Source organism: Tachysurus fulvidraco, chromosome 11 (genome assembly GCF_022655615.1).
Source record: "Tachysurus fulvidraco isolate hzauxx_2018 chromosome 11, HZAU_PFXX_2.0, whole genome shotgun sequence".
NCBI lineage: Eukaryota > Metazoa > Chordata > Actinopteri > Siluriformes > Bagridae > Tachysurus > Tachysurus fulvidraco.
In genome coordinates this window covers 17,807,586-17,825,111 of record NC_062528.1, presented here as the reverse complement: position 1 = coordinate 17,825,111, position 17,526 = coordinate 17,807,586, and the positions used below count along the sequence as shown (strand labels likewise).

Sequence of the window (17,526 nt, the reverse complement as noted above, 5' to 3'; positions counted from 1 at the left end):
ACCCCGACCCTGGAGATGTCAGGCGAACGTGCTAACCACTAAGCCACCGTGTCCTCCTGGTATAGAGTTATACTTCTGAAATATTGAAAAGTGACATCTATGCATGAAAAGGTTAATAGAGGTAAGAAAACTTTATCTTAATCCAGAGAAATGAAATCTTACATTGATAAATAATAAAATGGAATAAAATTTACAGAACGCCACACTGTACTTTTGTGGGAAATGGAATATTTAATCAATAACAAATAACCATTAAGCATAGATGGATCAACACTCCTAAAATCATGCAAGGTAATTTTATTCATAGTTTTTGTAACTTAAATGGGGACAAACTGGAATGCATATGACAGTTTTAAAGTTCCACTTACAGTAAAAATTAATAGAGAAATAACCAAAATGCTGTGAAATATGACTGTGATATACATTATGACAGCATTTAGGATTAGGATAAGGATTGAAAAAAAGTCACAATTACTAAACAAACTGAAAAAATGTGCTTCAAAATAAATTTATCTCATGCATAGAGTTTTCAGAGCCTTACTAGACATGTTTAAAGTAAAGAAGGGGGATTTGTTTATCATTTCTAACACAACAGAACTCACTATTTAGCATGATTACACGTAAAACAACTGCATATGTTATGCATTATTTTTTGTATATTCTGTGCTGTTACTCTGTGTTACTCTATATATAAAAAAATGCATTTCTTTTAGATTTTTTTATATTATATTTCTTGTCATGTCATCTTAATACTCATTTATTCGTTTTTAATCATTATTTATTTTAATTTAGTTTATGTATATGCACAATCTAAAGGAAATATTTTACTTCAAGTTATTGTCATGAATGAAGCACCTGCAGCATCCTCCGATCACCACCAGAGAGAACAGTCTCCCGAGTATTAGTAGCTTCTGGACTACATTTCCCATAAACCCTCATTGTGTCTGATTGCACCACCACCTGTTCTCAATCAGCCACTGACTATATAAACAGACTTGAACCTGGCTTCTGCGCGAAGTCTTGATTTGCTATGGCTGTCTTAATGAGTGTTTCCTATCTGTGATTTGTTTTTGTATTCTGCCTTACGACTGTTTTCCGCCTGCCCTGACCTTCTGCCTGTTTCTGACCACGTCTTTGCCTTGCCTACTCTGTTCTCTTTGTTGTTATCAAATTCTGCCTGTTGTTTACGATATTGTTTATAATAAAGCTGCAAATGACCCGTAGTTACAGAAGACTTCGCCACCAAGCGATCCAGCAGCTTTCACTCAGCTCGCTACGGAGCTGTGCGCCCAAGCCCAGCAACTTGCTGGCCATTATCAGCAGCTGACACGTCTTACCTCGCTCACGGGAGAACTCGTCACAGCGCTGCACAGCTTACGAGGAGCCCCCGCTATGCCTAATCCAATGCCGCCAGCGTTTGCTCCTCCAACTCCGTATGCTGCTGCCGCCGCAGTCAGAAATCCCCGGCTCGCCTTCCCTGACAAATTCAACGGCGATCCAGGGAAGTGTAAGGGGTTTCTCATGCAGTGCTCACTGTTCATGACGTAACAGCCCTCTCTCTATCCCACTGAGTCGAGCCGGATCGCATTCGTGTGTACGCTTCTCACCGGGAAAGCGTTAGAATGGGTGACAGCGGGATGGAGAGGAGATCGAACCGCGTTTCCGTCTTTTTAACACTTCCTTGCCCAATTTCGCAGTGTGTTCGAGCACTCCGCTAGAGGAGAATGCGCAGAGGAGCGGTTGCTAACCATTTCCCAGGAAGGCCGTCCCGCAGCTGAATACGAATCGCGTTTCGTACCCTTGCCGCCCAAGCAGGCTGGGAGGAGAGACCTCTCCGAGGAGAGAGCGCGACGCATCCGTCGTCACCTGTGCCTGTACTGTGGCGAACCCGGTCATATGCTGCCTACCTGCCCAACCAGACCACCCAATAGGTGCAACACTATGGTGAGTCGGAACATTTTCACTTCTTGATCGCAAAACTGTGCCCAGTTTGAAGTACGGTTAAGAGTGCGGGGAAAAGCTATTCACCTGATGGCACTCATTGATTCCGGCGTGGCAGGAAATTTTATGTCGAAGGAGTTTGCTAGACTCAATAACGTTCCATCAACAGAATGCCATTCTCCTTTTGCAGTGGTGGCCATAGGTGGTCGACTTCTCAGAGAGAGATGAATCCAGTTCGTCACTCGGGACATCAAGCTACAAGTGGGCACCCAGCACCATGAGATTATCCGTTTCTACATCACCCACCATGCACTCATCTTGGGCTGCCATGGCTGAAACAGCACAACCCTGTCATCTCCTGGCCTGAACATTAATATCAGTCTCACCTCGGGGTATCACTCACAAGCCAATGGGCAAACGGAGCACATGAATCAAGAACTCACTCATTTCCTCCGCTCATACTGTCAGACCAACCAAACCGATTGCAGCAGCTACCTCATGTGGGCGGAGTATGCCCAGAATTCCCGCACCAAACCAGCCAACGGCATCACCCCATTCCAGTGCACACTCGGGTATCAACCGCCTCTGTTCCCATGGTCCGGTGAGCCCTCAGATCTGCCAGCCGTGGATAATTGGTTCCGGAGGAGCGAGGACACCTGGAATGAGCTGTCAGAAGACAGAAATTCCAGGCTGACAGACACCGCAGACTGCACCCAGATTATCGACCCGGTCAGTGGGTCTGGCTCTCCACCCGAGACATCCGTCTCCGCCTCCCCTGCAAGAAACTCAGTCCTAGGTACGTGGGTCCTTTCAAGATCATCAAGCATATTAATCCCGTGTCATATCGGTTGGCATTGCCACCCAATTATCGCATCTCTCCCACTTTTCATGCCTCGCTGCTAAAACCCTCGAATGGTCCAAGAGGGGAATGAGAGGAGGCTGCTGATCCAGCAGGCCCATCACCTATGCTGGTCGGCGATGAGGAGGCATACCAAGTCCCCAAGCTACTGGATTCCAGATACCGTGGTAGTCGTATCGAATATCTGGTCGACTGGGAGGGGTACGGCTCGGAGGAACGCTCTTGGGGGATGGCGGAGGACATCCTCGACCTTTCACTCACTACTGAGTTCCATCAAGATCACCCAGACAAACCGGTCCCTCGACCTCGTGGAAGACCCCGGCGTTGCATGCATCCTCACTTCGGGAGCCGCTCGCAGAAGGGGGGCTTTGTTATGAATGAAGCACCTGCAGCATTCTCCGATCACCATCAGAGGGAACAGTTTCCCGAGTATTAGTAGCTTCTGGACTACATTTCCCATAAACCCTCACTGTGTCTGATTGCACCACCACCTGTTCTCAATCAGCCACTGACTGTTTTCCGCCTGCCCTGACCTTCTGCCTGTTTCTGACCACGTCTTTGTCTTGCCCACTCTGTTCTGTTTGTTGTTATCAAATACTGCCTGTTGTTTATGATATTGTTTATAATAAAGCTGGATCCTCAGTCTTATGACTCCTTGTTACAGTTATATACTATAATGCATACATATATACAGTGTATGTAACAAATCAAATCTTGAATCTTTAACCTTTGTTCATAAAATATGAAGAATGCAATATTATTTCAGGAAGGTTTTTCTGCATATATAATTTATAGTAGTATTTTATTTTGGTATTATCAGCATTACAAAATTTGTCCTGTTTGCGGTCAGTCAAATGAAAAAAAATTCTACACTGTATTTACTTCTGTTATTTTGTTTTTTTTCCCCACATACCATAAAAGACACTGGGGGTGCAGGGGTGTCCCTTATTTTAGTCCTTAGCTAATTACATTCCAGAGAAATAAAGACATGTTACAGTAAGGTCAAGACATGTCTTACTCAATAGGTCACTTGGTTTAAAATTTCATTTTTATGCAGATGATACTCAGATATATATTCATTTTAAACCTAATGAAACTGTGCCTTTCGTTTTCCTTTCTGAATGTATTTCTAAGATGAAAGAATGGATGACAGAACATTTTCTTTGTCTTATCTGTGAAAAGACTGAGATTATGCTTGTTGGCTCTCCCCACTACGCAAAGCCGGGTCAGTCAAGCTAACTCTTGATGGTTCAAGTGTTGAGTTTCAAACAAAATTGAGGAATCTAGGAGTAATTTTCTATGCCAATTTAACATTTGAGCCACATATCCAAAATACGGTTAAAACTGCATTCTTCCATCTCAGAAATATTGCCAGATTGCGTCCAATGCTGTCATTTTCTGTTGCTGAGAGACTGATCAACTCTTTCATTTTTCCCGAATTGATTACTGCAATGCCACGTTGGCTGGTATGTCTAAAGCTACCCTGAACAAATTACAAGTTGTGCAAAATTCAGCGGCTAGAATAATCACTAGAACTAAGTTAAAACATCACATTACTCCCGTTCTGGAGTCCTTGCATTGGCTCCCCGTTAGGTTTAGGGTTGATTTTAAGATTCTGATGCTCACCAACAAGGCCTTACATGGGTTGGCTCCCCAATATCTGACTAAGCTTTTAATTCCTTATATTCCATCTCGTGACCTTTGTTCTTCTGAAACTTGTCTTTTAACTGTACCTTTCATTCGTTTAAAATCGATGGGAGATAGGGCCTTCTCTTCACTAGCTCCAAAACTGTGGAATTCTTTACCAACTGAGATAAGGCAAGCAACATCTCTTGGTACTTTTAAATCTCAACTTAAAACTCATTTTTTTAGGGTAGCTTTTAATTTGACTAATTTGTAATTTTACATAGTGCTTATTTTATAGTCTATTTTGTTGTTTTAATTTTAATCTTTATATTATGTCTGTACAGTATTTTTCTTGTTTTTATTTTGCTTTTGTAAAGCTCTTTGAGATGTTCCTAGGCGCTATAGAAAATAAAGGTTAATAGCAACCTATATTAATAGCAATGCTATCAGAAATTGTGATATGACAGATCCAGCAAGCCATTCATTCCATGTCACAAGGAAAAGTGATTAGACTACAAACACCAAAAGGATTAAAAGGTCATAGCAGATTGACAATATTTTACAGATGGGACAGAACTGAATCGGAGAACTGCATTTGTGCATAAGACAAAAAGAAAATATTTTTACACCAACAATTATGCAAATGCCAAGTTTTGTTATTTCAGCACAATGATGAAGGTATTTCGAATCTCTCTTGTTTTCATTCCATATATAATTGGGTTTACCACTGGAAGAATTGTGAAAATCATCAACCCACTTATTTGTTGTGCAATTGGTGGTATATTCTGAAAACAATTTGAAAGTATGGTAAATGTTGAAACTATTTCTTACAGGACAAATGTAAGTATTTGTGTTAAACATGTGTTTATAGCCTTACTTCTAGCATTGGCTTTTGTGTTTGAAAGACAAGTTTTAAGAATTAGTACATAGGACAATAATTGAATAGACACACTAATACCCTGCATAACTCCAGTTATAGCTAATCCATAAACATTATTCACAGAAAGGTCACCAGCACATGAAAGCTGTAATAGCGCACTATTGCTACAATAAACATTAAAAATGAAAAATGAATGGCTTACATTTTGGAAATATTGCCTGGAGAGCAAACAATACAACAATCATTGAAAAATCAAGGCCCCAAGCGATTTCTATTACACCACCAACTGTATATGAACTCATTATAGAATTATATCTGAGTGGCATTCATATGGCTATGCACCGATCAAATGACATGAATAAAAAGAACACCACCACCATATGAATGAAGAACAAATTCCTGTAGAATACATGTCGGGTAGTAGACCATATTTGTTTGGATTACAATATCCATAAGAACTCTGGGCAAAGCAAATGTAATTGCTATTAGGTCTACCAAAGGAAGGCTGAACAAAATGTAAAACATAGGCTTATGAAGGCTTTGCTGGGTAACAATCAATGCTAAAATTGTTACATTACAGAACACAGAAAACAAATAGATCAGAGCTCCAATGATAAAAACAGGATAAATAGCTTGAGGAGGGACATCAAATCTGGCAATCTGAAGGTTGAAACTGAATGTGTTATTGAAAAGCTGTTCCATCGTGAACCTGTGGGAGAAATAAACAGAGAAGTTAATAAACAGTTATTACTGTATTTGTCCTGTACCAAAAGATCCACTTGTGTCAATAGGGGGACATTGTACGCCCCATTTATATCATCTTATGCCCCCCAAAGACCTTACAAGTTCCTCATATTTCAGCAGAGGATATTACCAACTTTAACCATTGCTCTTGGTAAACCGGTGAGGTGAAGAGATGGAGTTCTCACTGTTTGTTGACCTGTTTCCTTCAACTGCCTTTACTACGTAGGCCATCAACGTCCAGAGTATGAGTATGTACCACTTCCATTGAAAGCCCTCACCAGAATTTTCCCTCCAAGATTCCAGTCCAATATGAGGAGTATGCCGACATATTCTGTCCCAAGAGAGCTTCGCAGCTACCACCTCATAGGCCATGGGATTGTGCGATTGATCTCCTACCAGGTGAACCAGTGCCCAGGTGAAGCATCTACCCACTCTCTATTCCCGAACAAGAAGCCATGGAGGAGTACATTCAAGAGGCTCTTGCACAAGGCTACATCCATCCACCTACCTCTCCAGTCGCGTCCAGTTTAGACTTTGTAGCTAAGAACGGAGGCCTCCGGCCCTGTATTGACTACCGATCGCTCAATAGTATCACCACCAAATTCTGCTACCCCCTCCCCCTCGTCCCTGCTGCCCTGGAACAACTACATGGCTGGAGAATCTGCACTAAGCTTGATTTAAGATTTAAATTTAAGAATACGCAGAAATCTACAGAAATCTATACCAGAACATATCCAACACGTCACGGAAGTCCTACGGAAGCTCCGGGAACACCAGTTATACCTCAAAGCCGAAAGGTTCTACACCTCTCAGATAGCCTTTTTAGGTTATGAGGTATCAGTGTCCGGAATTTCTATGGATGAGGGGAAGGTAAAAGCTGTTCAGAACTGACCAATTCCCAACACCATCAAGGAGCTTCAATGCTTTCTGGAATTTGCAAACTTCTACAGACAGTTTATCCTCAACTTCAGCCTCATAGTCACACTCCTCACCTCACTCCTCCGGGGCAAACCGAAATCACTGAGCTGGTCTCCCTTAGCTACAAAAGCCTTCGAAGAGCTGCAAGGAGCCATCACCCAAGCTCCGGTCCTCATTCATCCCAATCCACATCTTCCCTTCACTGTAGAAGTCGACCCCTCCACTACAGGTGTTGGCGCAGTTCTTTCACAACCTCACAGAAAAACCCAGGTACTCCATCCATGCGCCAACTTCGCCCGCAAGTTCACCCCGGCAGAGGTTAATTATGACATAGGCAACCGCGAACTCCTAGCCTTCAAACTTGCTCTAGAAGAATGGAGACACTGGTTAGAGGGCGCCAAATCCCCATTTACAGTTTTCACGGATCACAAGAATCTACTATATCTCAGAGATGCTAAAAGGTTGAACCCTACTACCTCAAGCTCGATGCGCCCTGTCCTTCACTCGCTTCAACTTTACCATCACCTACCATCCAGGAGCAAAGAACAAGAATGCTGATGCTTTATCCTGCATCCACACGCTTGAGGAGGAATCTGACCAACCAGAGACCATCCTTCCATCCTCCATGATCGTCAGTCCAATTCAGTGGACACTTGAAGGAGTAAATACTGTCCATCCACCACCGGAATGTTCAACCAATGTTCAGTTCATACCTCTGTTGTCACTGGTCATTCTGGCATTAGTCGAACCCTCTCACTCCTCCAGGGGAAGTTTTGGTGGCCCGAAATGGCCCAAGATGTCAGGAAGTTCGTTGTAGGATGCTTAGTCTGTGCCAACACCAAGACACCTCATCATCTGCCCACTGGTAAACGTTATCCTCTTCTCATTCCCAACCATCCATGGTCACACTTAGGGGTCGATTTTGCCACAGATCTGCCTGTCTCTGAGGGTAAGACCTGCATTTTCATTGTGGTCGACCATTTCTCTAAATCAATCAGGTTAATACCCCTCAAGGGAATCCCCACAGCAATGGAAACTGCAGGACTCCTCTTCGAGCATGTATTCAGGTATTTCGGTATTCCTGAAGACATTGTCTCTGATCGTGGTACTCAATTTACCTCCAGAATCTGGAAGGCTTTCTTCAAATGCCTAGGTGTGGCCGTCAGTCTATCCTCCGGATATCATCCCCAATCTAATGGTAAGACGGAGCGGAAAATTCAAGACGTTAGTAAGTTCCTCTGAGCTTTCTTTCAGCTCCACCAGGACACCTAGGGTCAGTACCTCCCATGGGCTGAGTATGCACAGAACTCCCTGAGACAGCAAACGCCTTTGTAGTGTGTCTTCGGTTACCAAACACCTTTTCGGTTATGGAACTCGGTGTATCATCAGTTGCAGGAACCGTTAGAAGACACAAGAGGGATGCTGACACTCTTTGTTCATCCACTCCGTCCTACCAAGAAGGTCAGAAGGTATGGTTGTTCATGAGGAACATCCGTCTTAAGCTCCCCTAAAAGCTGAATCCCCAGTGCATCGGACCCTTTGAAATCATTAAGGAGATCAATCCGGTGGCATTTCAACTTAAACTCCCCAGCACCAATTGTATACTGTACATACAGTCTTTCACGTATCTCACTTTAAACCATATTACTCTCCAGTCTCTCTCCCATCTCTCCCAGGTTCTGGTGCTGAAGAAGTAAATCCCCCACACCCCCCCCCCCCACCCCACACCTACCCTAGAAGAAAACACCGGGATTTACTCGGTAAAGGAGATCCTGGATTCCAGACGTCAACGTGGGATTCTACAGTATCTCGTCGATTGGGAGGGGTGTGGACCTGAGGAACGTTGAAATATATCTAAAATGAGTAAATGATTCTTGTAAATCTAAATCTAATCTTATGTCTTCTCCTTCTTTATTATGTTGGCTTGTACAGTAGAAGCCAACATTCTGTTTTGCTTATTGTTCTTAGACAAAAATGTATTAATTGCTTCTCCTCCTAGGGCTTTCGAGCACTATGCACCAAAATCGGATTTGTCGTAGACCCTCGACTGAACTATTACTTTTCTAAGCGATCCTAGTTCCGGTACTCAATGTACTGGGTCTCAAAGTGGCCTTTCACATGCTCACATCCACTCGCCTCAAAAAGTATTTGTGCCCTATCATCCCATTGGGAATATTTGCTCTGACAAGCCAACATCAAAGTTTGTCACAACAACATAGTCAGAAACTAGAAATAAAGACAAGATTTTCTATTGTCTTCTTAGTATCCCTGTCCTTCTGGGGGATAATTAAGGTCAATTTTGCAGGTCATAATTTATATGTGCATATTGTGACAGCGTCGCAAATGCCTCCACACACAAGCCGCACGAAATATAGTCTTCCGTCAGTGGCTGGCAAAGTTTTATTTATGATAAAAAAACAACAGTTGTAACGCCTCCTTTGATTTAGATGTTACTCTGAGGGGTTCAGAAATTTGACCTGTACTGATACACCTTCATAAAACAAATGAACTTTTACAATCGTTTTATTTTTAATCTGCAAGTGCCCACACACCCGCACCCCCCAGACAATGAACAAGCCCAACAGCAAGCATTGGCCCCCTCTTCCTTTTCCCTCCGAGTCAATGAGTCCATATCAAGTTTTTCTGATAAGTGATGATGTTCGTGGGATGAGATGAGCTTGAAATCCAAACGGTTATTTGAGTGCGATGCAATCTTTTTAATCCCCTGATCCATAGTGAAAGATACAATTGTGACCCAAGACAAGAAAAGTAATCAAAAGTCCTTTAATTGAGCAGAAACTCAGAGTTCTCAATTAGGACTTTACCAAGAAAGGTAGCTTGAGTGGAAACCATGAGGCTTCCCTCTACCAAACAAATTTACTTCTATGGTAGCTCAGCTTATATGCTGCTTACCTCCTGGCACTAGTGCCCCCAATCTGCTCCCAGAGGTACTACAACCCTGCTACCCCTAAGAAATCAACAAACAGAAAAGGAACAAAACAACACAATAAAAGAAACCGGTAACACCTTGTCTGTTACACAGTATTAGTTTATATGAAATATGCTTACACTTTGTGTGATGTAAGTGTCTCAAAAGAGCAAGGGTTTATAAGTCAGCCAGAGCTTTCTGTTAATAGGCAAGGTTATCTCAATTTTACCAAAAGTAAAATCAGTAAATCATATTAGAATGCAGATTCTGAAGTGGTTAATCCCATAATAATTTCCTTTTCATTCTTACATATTTGTTTACCCAACGGTTTTCCAAAGGCAATTAATCATGAAATGTGGTCACTTGGGCATTAAAAAGGATGGGTCATGAATTCCTAATGTATATAAAATGGCAGGTAGAGGTAAATTACACGGATGTTTTGAAAGGCTGAAAGGACAAGCATCTGAGAAGCTTGGACATTAACAATAAATTGCTAGATTAACTTGTAATATTTTGCTAAATACTGTGATCAGAGATTTGAGGTAAGCAAGCAATTACTGTACATGTATTGGTAATTTTTTTAAATATTTATAAATAAAAGAAGTGCTTATTTTAAGAAACCTGTGCATACATAATATTTTTTTCTGTTTCAGAACTTTCCTTCTTGCAACATAGTAATATGAAGAACAATGAGCTCTTATATATACATATATTCAATTAATTTAACTTTGAAACCTATATATATATATATATATATATATATATATATATATATATATATATATATATATATATATATACACCACCACCTTATATATTACTAGTGTTTTTGCTTAGAATCCTTACATATTGTGCTATTTTATTGTTCAATATTACAATTGCTCTGAACCAAAAACTTCATAAACCTATGTACATACTGTTATTTAACATGCCAATCAATGACATTATGGGTGCCACTGCCGTTTTTTTTTTTTTTTAAGATAAGGGAGAGAGAGAGAGAGAGAGAGAGAGAGAGAGAGAGAGAGAGAGAGAGAGAGAGAGAGAGAGAGAGAGCGAGCGTGTGTGTGTGTAAGTGTGTGCAAAATCCACTGAAATGTTAGCAAGATGGGCAAGCTATGCATGATCAGACAAAAAGAATGAAATGCCTAAGAACGCTTTAAGAATGATACACTTCATCAAGACCAACATGTTTTATAATTTTAAATTAGTTCTTTAGTTAACATTTGTGGTTTTTAGGTATTGGGTCTAGATGCTTAAGGAGATACTTGTTTGATGTTTGATACTAATTTGTCTAATATTTTGTATTCTTTTCCTGTCTATTTTAGGTCTAATATAAAAGAAGGACAATGAGCTCTAATATGTCCATATATACAACTCTACTTACTTTGGAATCACTGGACATTTCACTGACTTCTGTTATACCAGTGTTCATGTTTGGAACCCTTACCTATTGTACTATCTTGTTTTTCAATGTTACATTACTGCTAATAATTGCTCTGAACCAAAAACTTCATAAACCTATGTACATACTGTTATTTAACATGCCAATCAATGACATTGTAGGTGCCACTGCTTTTTTTCCTCAGCTTATCTTGAGTATATTATCTCAGAATAGATCAATCACGTATTCTGCATGTTACATACAAGCCTTCTTGGTACATTTGTATGCGTTTGGAACACTTCTTATTCTGTCCGCTATGGCTTATGACAGGTATATTGCAATCTGCTATCCATTGAAATATAACACCATTATGTCTCCAAATAGCTTGCTAAAGATAATAATTACTGTATGGTCCATAGCTTTTACAGAGGTTGGTTTTCTACTTGGTCTGACCTACCGTCAAGAGATATGTAGCACAAAAATAGTAGACACTTTCTGTAATAATCCAAGTTTGATGAAGCTTATATGTGGGGACATTAATGTGACTAATTACTATGGACTGACTGTTACAGCTGTGCACCAATGTATAACACTGTTTATAATGTTATTTACGTACATCCAAATCTTATTCACCTGTGTCTATAAAAGACAGTCTGATGCTAAAAGCAAAGCTATTCAGACATGCAGTACACACCTAATTGTTTTCTTATGTGTAGAATTCAGTGGACTATTTGCCTTAATTTCACACAGGTTTGAGAATGTATCCCAGTACGTAAGAAGGCTCTTTGGTGCATGTGTGATGATATTTCCTCCTATTATTAATCCTCTAATATATGGATTGAAAACAAAAGAAATTCAAAGGAAGATTTTTGTTTTCTTCCCTAAAAAGACATCTCCATCATGACAGAAACATATTTTAGTGTGAAGATTAATGCTATTATTTTGAAGCTGAATGAAAAAGTTATTTGGAATTATGCATTATGTTCTTTCCAAGCTCCTTCCAGTAACTATTTTTGATGTTACTACAATTAAACAAATAATAATTCTCCCTTAGACAGATTTTCCAATATAATAAAAATATTTACAGTTCTGTTTTCTTTAAATTACATATTGAATTATACTTCTAATACATAGAAATAGTACTCGACAGTGGTTATCATATTATTCCTGCTGTTTAAACTCAAAATAAATGCTGTAATTTTAATTCATTTTGTGTTGAAGATGACATAAATCATATGCTATAGACTGTGCAACTTATCTCCTATAAGAGAGACCTATAAAAGATGTCTTTTCACCACTAACCATAACACCAATTAAGGGAATATCTTGTGGAAGAATGGTGTTCATGCCTCCAGTACAGTTCTTTCACTTATTATAATGGGAAAAAAAAAAAAAAAAAAAGAAAAACAGTGAGAGTTTTTTGCTGCTAGGATTTAATGAATTCCTTTTTCAGGGTAACCACCATGCACAAGAAAATATTTAGTTTTAAAAATAAACATTTACCTGATTTGAACAAAATCATTAAAATGTGTCATGAACAGTGTACCGCAAAATCACAATTATGAATTATGAAGGGGAAAAAAAATCTTTTTTCTTTTTTTTTTTAATTCCACTTGAGTTTAATCTTGATTGGAGCTACTGTAAACATCCACTTTTTTATACATGATAAAGATGTCCAAGATAATGTTTTAATAATGGATTGTGCTATGTTTTACAAATGATCATTATTATAGTAAATTCACGTAACTGTAAATTCTATCATATATACTGTCCTATATACTATGCAAAGTAGAGGCAAGCAGCTTTGCTTCAAGCAGTCTTCATTAGCATAAATGCACCTATAAAATATATTTAATTTGAGTGCATTGTTTTATGGATTAGAAGTATGTAGTCGTGTACTTTATATAGTGTGCTAACAGGAAATAACTAAAAGGCAAATAGGGGAGGCAAATAAGGCATTAGGTAGAAAATCAACCAAGCATTTACATTAGAAACTGACATATATACCATCAGTCATTTATTTTCAGCAACCCTGCCAAGTGACAGCTGAACAAGTGACATTTGCGTTAAGATTTTGCAAATTTGGTTTGAGACACTAAAGCAGAGGTATTCAACTAAAATTTAAAGAGGTCCAGTAAGAGAAAATTTCTTGAAGCAAAGGTCCAGAAGAACATAATGTCTAGTTAGTGTGATATATATTTAAGTAGCCTAGTAGTTTTATCAACATCTGCAAGCAATCAATACCTGACTGTCAAATCAAATAAATTCAGTACACTTCAAAAACTTTTTGACAATATTTATTGTAACATAGAACTGAACATATGTATGATTGTAGATATGTATAAAGTTCTCTCATTAAATAAAGTAGGGCTACATTTCAAAATAAGAGAAAATAAATAAAATGTGAAAATTGTGTATGTTTAAATAAAGTGCTTAACTTTCCCCTTTATATCTCAGTGAGAGAACTGAGCTCTAGCTTGGCTTGGCAAGATTTTAAACTTGGGCTTGAATAGAGTCAGGGCCATTCTCATACACATGTGGAGGTGCTCATTAGTGACCCTGGAACAATATTTAGTTTTGACTATGTTCATTGTAGAGAAAGCTGCCTCACAGTTGTATGTAAAGCTAAACATGGTCAGGATGTATAGGGCTACTTTCCTCAGACCTGGGAAAGCTGTGTCAGGGACGCTGTCTTCAGATTTGAGTGGACATGTTTGTTCAAAACCTTTATGTTTTGTCTCATAATGACATTTCACATTGCCACTTTTAATAAGTGCCACGGTTTCTGAACATATGAGACACACTGGTTTAGTCCTCCAAGTGGGATGTATGAACAGAAATGAGTCTGTCCATTCTGGATTAAATGCTCTATTTTTGCTGTCCACTTTTCTTTTTTTGGAGAGCGCCATTTGTTCTTTATTCTCCCTTTCTCCAGTCTCACTCATCTGTTTCTCTCCCTTTCTCCATCTCACTCATCTGTTTCTCTCCCTTTCTCCCTCTCACTCGACTGTTTCTCTCCCTTTCTCTGTCTCACTCGACTGTTTCTCTCTTTTTCTCCGTCGTCTGTTTCTCTCCCTTGTTTTCTACATGTATCGCTATCTTTCTTTCATGTGTAACTTTACTCTAATTCTCTCTCTGTCTTGCACCGTTGAGTTGCGTTAATGCACAGACTTGATTGGCTGAGTGGTATCACGTGGGATGGCTTAAATGGGTAAGAAGCCTGGCTCGCTGGCTTGGAGCCGGACATAAAATGAGAGTATGAATCCTAGGAATCTGGTACTGGTGACATGGAATTTGCCTTCTTTGCCTTGACATACAGATGGTTCTGAAACAGGCATTGTCCAGGTAGAGAGAGATATAATGGTTTAGCATGTCTCCCAGCATGTCATTTATAAGTGCCTGGAATACCACCAAATACCACAAGGAAAATTGAGGAGATCATCTGGCAACATGCTTAAAATGGCAGTTACCCTCAAAGTGCTTTGTAAATAATGGCCGCTGCCCTGGAAGGGTTGCGGTGCCTTACCTAGAAGTGTGCGCTGAAAAATATACTTTCTTTTTTACTTCATAAAATATTGAATCCATTTTAAATACATTTTAAAGGCAAACAAATTTTATACCCCATTAAATTGTTTGCAGCAGGCTGTTTATTTTCGCTATTTCCCTTTCCCTAATGCAGGATATCTTCATTTCATTAAATCATTAAAGCATCCACATCTCAGTTTTTCTGATGGCAAATCATTACAATCAATCTTCATTACAATATATCTAAAATGAGTATATAACACTTAAATCTAAATCAAATTGCCTTATGTCTTCTCCTTCTACAGTATATTAGAAACTTGAAATAAAGGCAAAGATTTCATTATCTTTTTGTTTCTCTAAATATATTAAAACATTTATAAATCTGTCTTATTTCAGCACAGGTTCTGAAGTGATTAATCCCATTATATTTGTCTTTTCCTTCTTACCTATTAGCTTACCCAAAGGTCTTCCGAAGGCAATTAGCCATAAAATGATGTCACTTGGGCATTAAAAAGAACTGGTTATGAATACCTAATATACTGTATATAAAATGGCAGGTAGAGGTAAAGTACAGGGATATTGTAAAAGGACAAGCATCTGAGAAGCTCATACATTAATATTAAATTGCTGTATTAACTTGTAACATTCTGCTAAATACCGTGATCGGAGATTTGAGGTAAACAATCTAACGGTATTTTTAAAATAGTTATTTAATTTAAAACAAACATATGTGCTTATTTTTTAAAAACTGTGCATACATAACATTTTTCTCTGTTTCAGATCTTTCCTTCTTGACACACAGTAACGAGAAGTATAATGAGCTCTAATATGTCCATATATTCAACTCTACTTTCTTTGGAACCAATAGATATACCACCACCTTATATATTACCAGTGTTTTTGTTTGGAACCCTTACATATTGTGCTATTTTGTTGTTCAATATTACATTGCTGCTAACAATTGCTTTGAACCGAAAACTTCATAAACCTATGTACATACTGTTATTTAACATGCCACTCAATGACATCGTGGGTGCCACTGCTCTTTTTCCTCAGATCATGGCTAATTTACTGTCACAGAATAGATCAGTTACTTATTCTGCATGCTATGTGCAAGCCTTCTTGATACACTTGTATGGGAATGGAGCATTTCTCATTCTGCTTGCTATGGCTTATGACAGGTATACTGCAATTTGCTGCCCGTTGAAATACAATACCTTGATGTCCCCAAATAACTTGCTGAAAATAATCCTTACGGTATGGATCCTAAATTTTGCAATGATTGGTTTTCTACTTGCACTAAGCTACCGTCAAGAGATTTGTAGTGCAAAAATAGTGGACTGTTTCTGTAATAATCCATGTTTGATGAAGTTAATATGTGGGGACATAAGGCTGAATAACTACTATGGACTGACTATAACAGTTTTGCACCACAGTCTAACAGTGTTTCTAATGTTTTTCACATATATGCAAATTTTAATCACCTGTGTTTTGAGAAGACAGTCTGATGCAAAAAGCAAAGCAATTCAGACATGTGGTACTCACCTAGTCGTTTACTTATGTTTAGAGTTCAGTGCACTGTTTACTATAATTTCACACAGATTTGATAATGTACCACAGGATTTAAGAAAAGTTATTGGTGCATGTGTGATGATATTTCCTCCTTTTCTCAATCCTCTAATATATGGATTGAAAACAAAAGAAATTCAACAGAGTATTACTGTGTTCTTCCGTAAAAGAATATCTCAGTCATAACAGGGAACGATATGTAAGTGTGGTGCTTAATGCTAATATTCTTTTTAATGTCAAGGCAATATTTATAGAATTAATTTATTAATAGAAAAATGATTGATACGGTTTTTGGAGTCATGCCTTAGTCTACAAAAGCACTTTTCAATACATGGTAAAGATTGTTGATTATTTAATATACAAAATAATAATTTTCCATTGTACATATTTGTCCATGTAATCAGTTGAAATATTGCAATTATTCATTTTTAATTTTGGAAACAGAAATTAGGAATATTATACTACTAGTATCTACTTTTTTGTGCTCATAACCACCATCATAAATACAACCAAGAAAATATATTTTGAAAAAATGGCCTAACCTCCTGTACATTTCTAGAAACTTGCAGAATTACTACCATAATTCACTAAAGCTGTTCCTATATGGATATGGATTTTATTTTTAATTTCTTAACTTTCACACACACCATTCAATATGTATTGCCATGAGAGAGAGAGCACGCAGTGCTCAAATGCCCAACAGTGTGAACATTTTTTGCTGGCATTTGTAAAATTTGTTCTTGATCTTTAAAATGTTTACTACAAACCAAGTAATTTATTTGTTCTGTGTATACTTCATTTTGTGCCTGTGAACATAGAGGTAATATGACTTGGGGGAAAAAAAAGAAAAATATGAAAAAATAAAAAATAATTTGCACAACCATAGGACGAGTCTGTACATCAATATAAGTGACCAAGTAAAGAATGAATTAGGTAGACAAGCAGTAACGAAGCTTAGAGTATACCTGCACTAAATTGACAAAGTGTCCATTAGCCATTTATTAATTAATGGTGCTTGCATAGCAACATTCTTATTATCTTGTCGGACAAAACTTTGGAGCGTAATTTGTCTTGCAGCTAGACCCATGAATGAGGTGTCAAATTGACCGGCTCATTGAGGAAAGGTGTGCTATGACTTTCCTAAGTGATCCGAG

The 17,526-nt window shown here is 38.6% G+C and overlaps 2 protein-coding genes and 1 pseudogene across 2 annotated transcripts; 2 read left to right on the top strand and 1 right to left on the bottom strand.

Moving 5' to 3' along the window:
* Positions 1 to 5,082: 5,082 nt before the first annotated feature.
* Positions 5,083 to 6,094, bottom strand: LOC113643490 (annotated as a pseudogene).
* A 5,149-nt stretch (positions 6,095 to 11,243) lies between these two features.
* Positions 11,244 to 12,182, top strand: LOC113642145 (olfactory receptor 52B2-like). The gene has a single exon (XM_027145499.1). The coding sequence runs from the start codon at positions 11,244 to 11,246 to the stop codon at positions 12,180 to 12,182; it is 939 nt and encodes a 312-aa protein (XP_027001300.1).
* A 3,437-nt stretch (positions 12,183 to 15,619) lies between these two features.
* LOC113643489 (olfactory receptor 52Z1-like) lies at positions 15,620 to 16,558 on the top strand. The gene has a single exon (XM_027147774.1). It carries the CDS (start codon positions 15,620 to 15,622, stop codon positions 16,556 to 16,558), a length of 939 nt encoding a protein of 312 aa, XP_027003575.1.
* The last annotated feature ends 968 nt before the right edge of the window (positions 16,559 to 17,526 follow it).

Coding starts and splice junctions, on each gene's coding strand:
- LOC113643489 (XM_027147774.1), top strand. CDS start 15,620: ATGAGCTCTAATATGTCCATATATTCAACTCTACTTTCTTTGGAACCA.
- LOC113642145 (XM_027145499.1), top strand. CDS start 11,244: ATGAGCTCTAATATGTCCATATATACAACTCTACTTACTTTGGAATCA.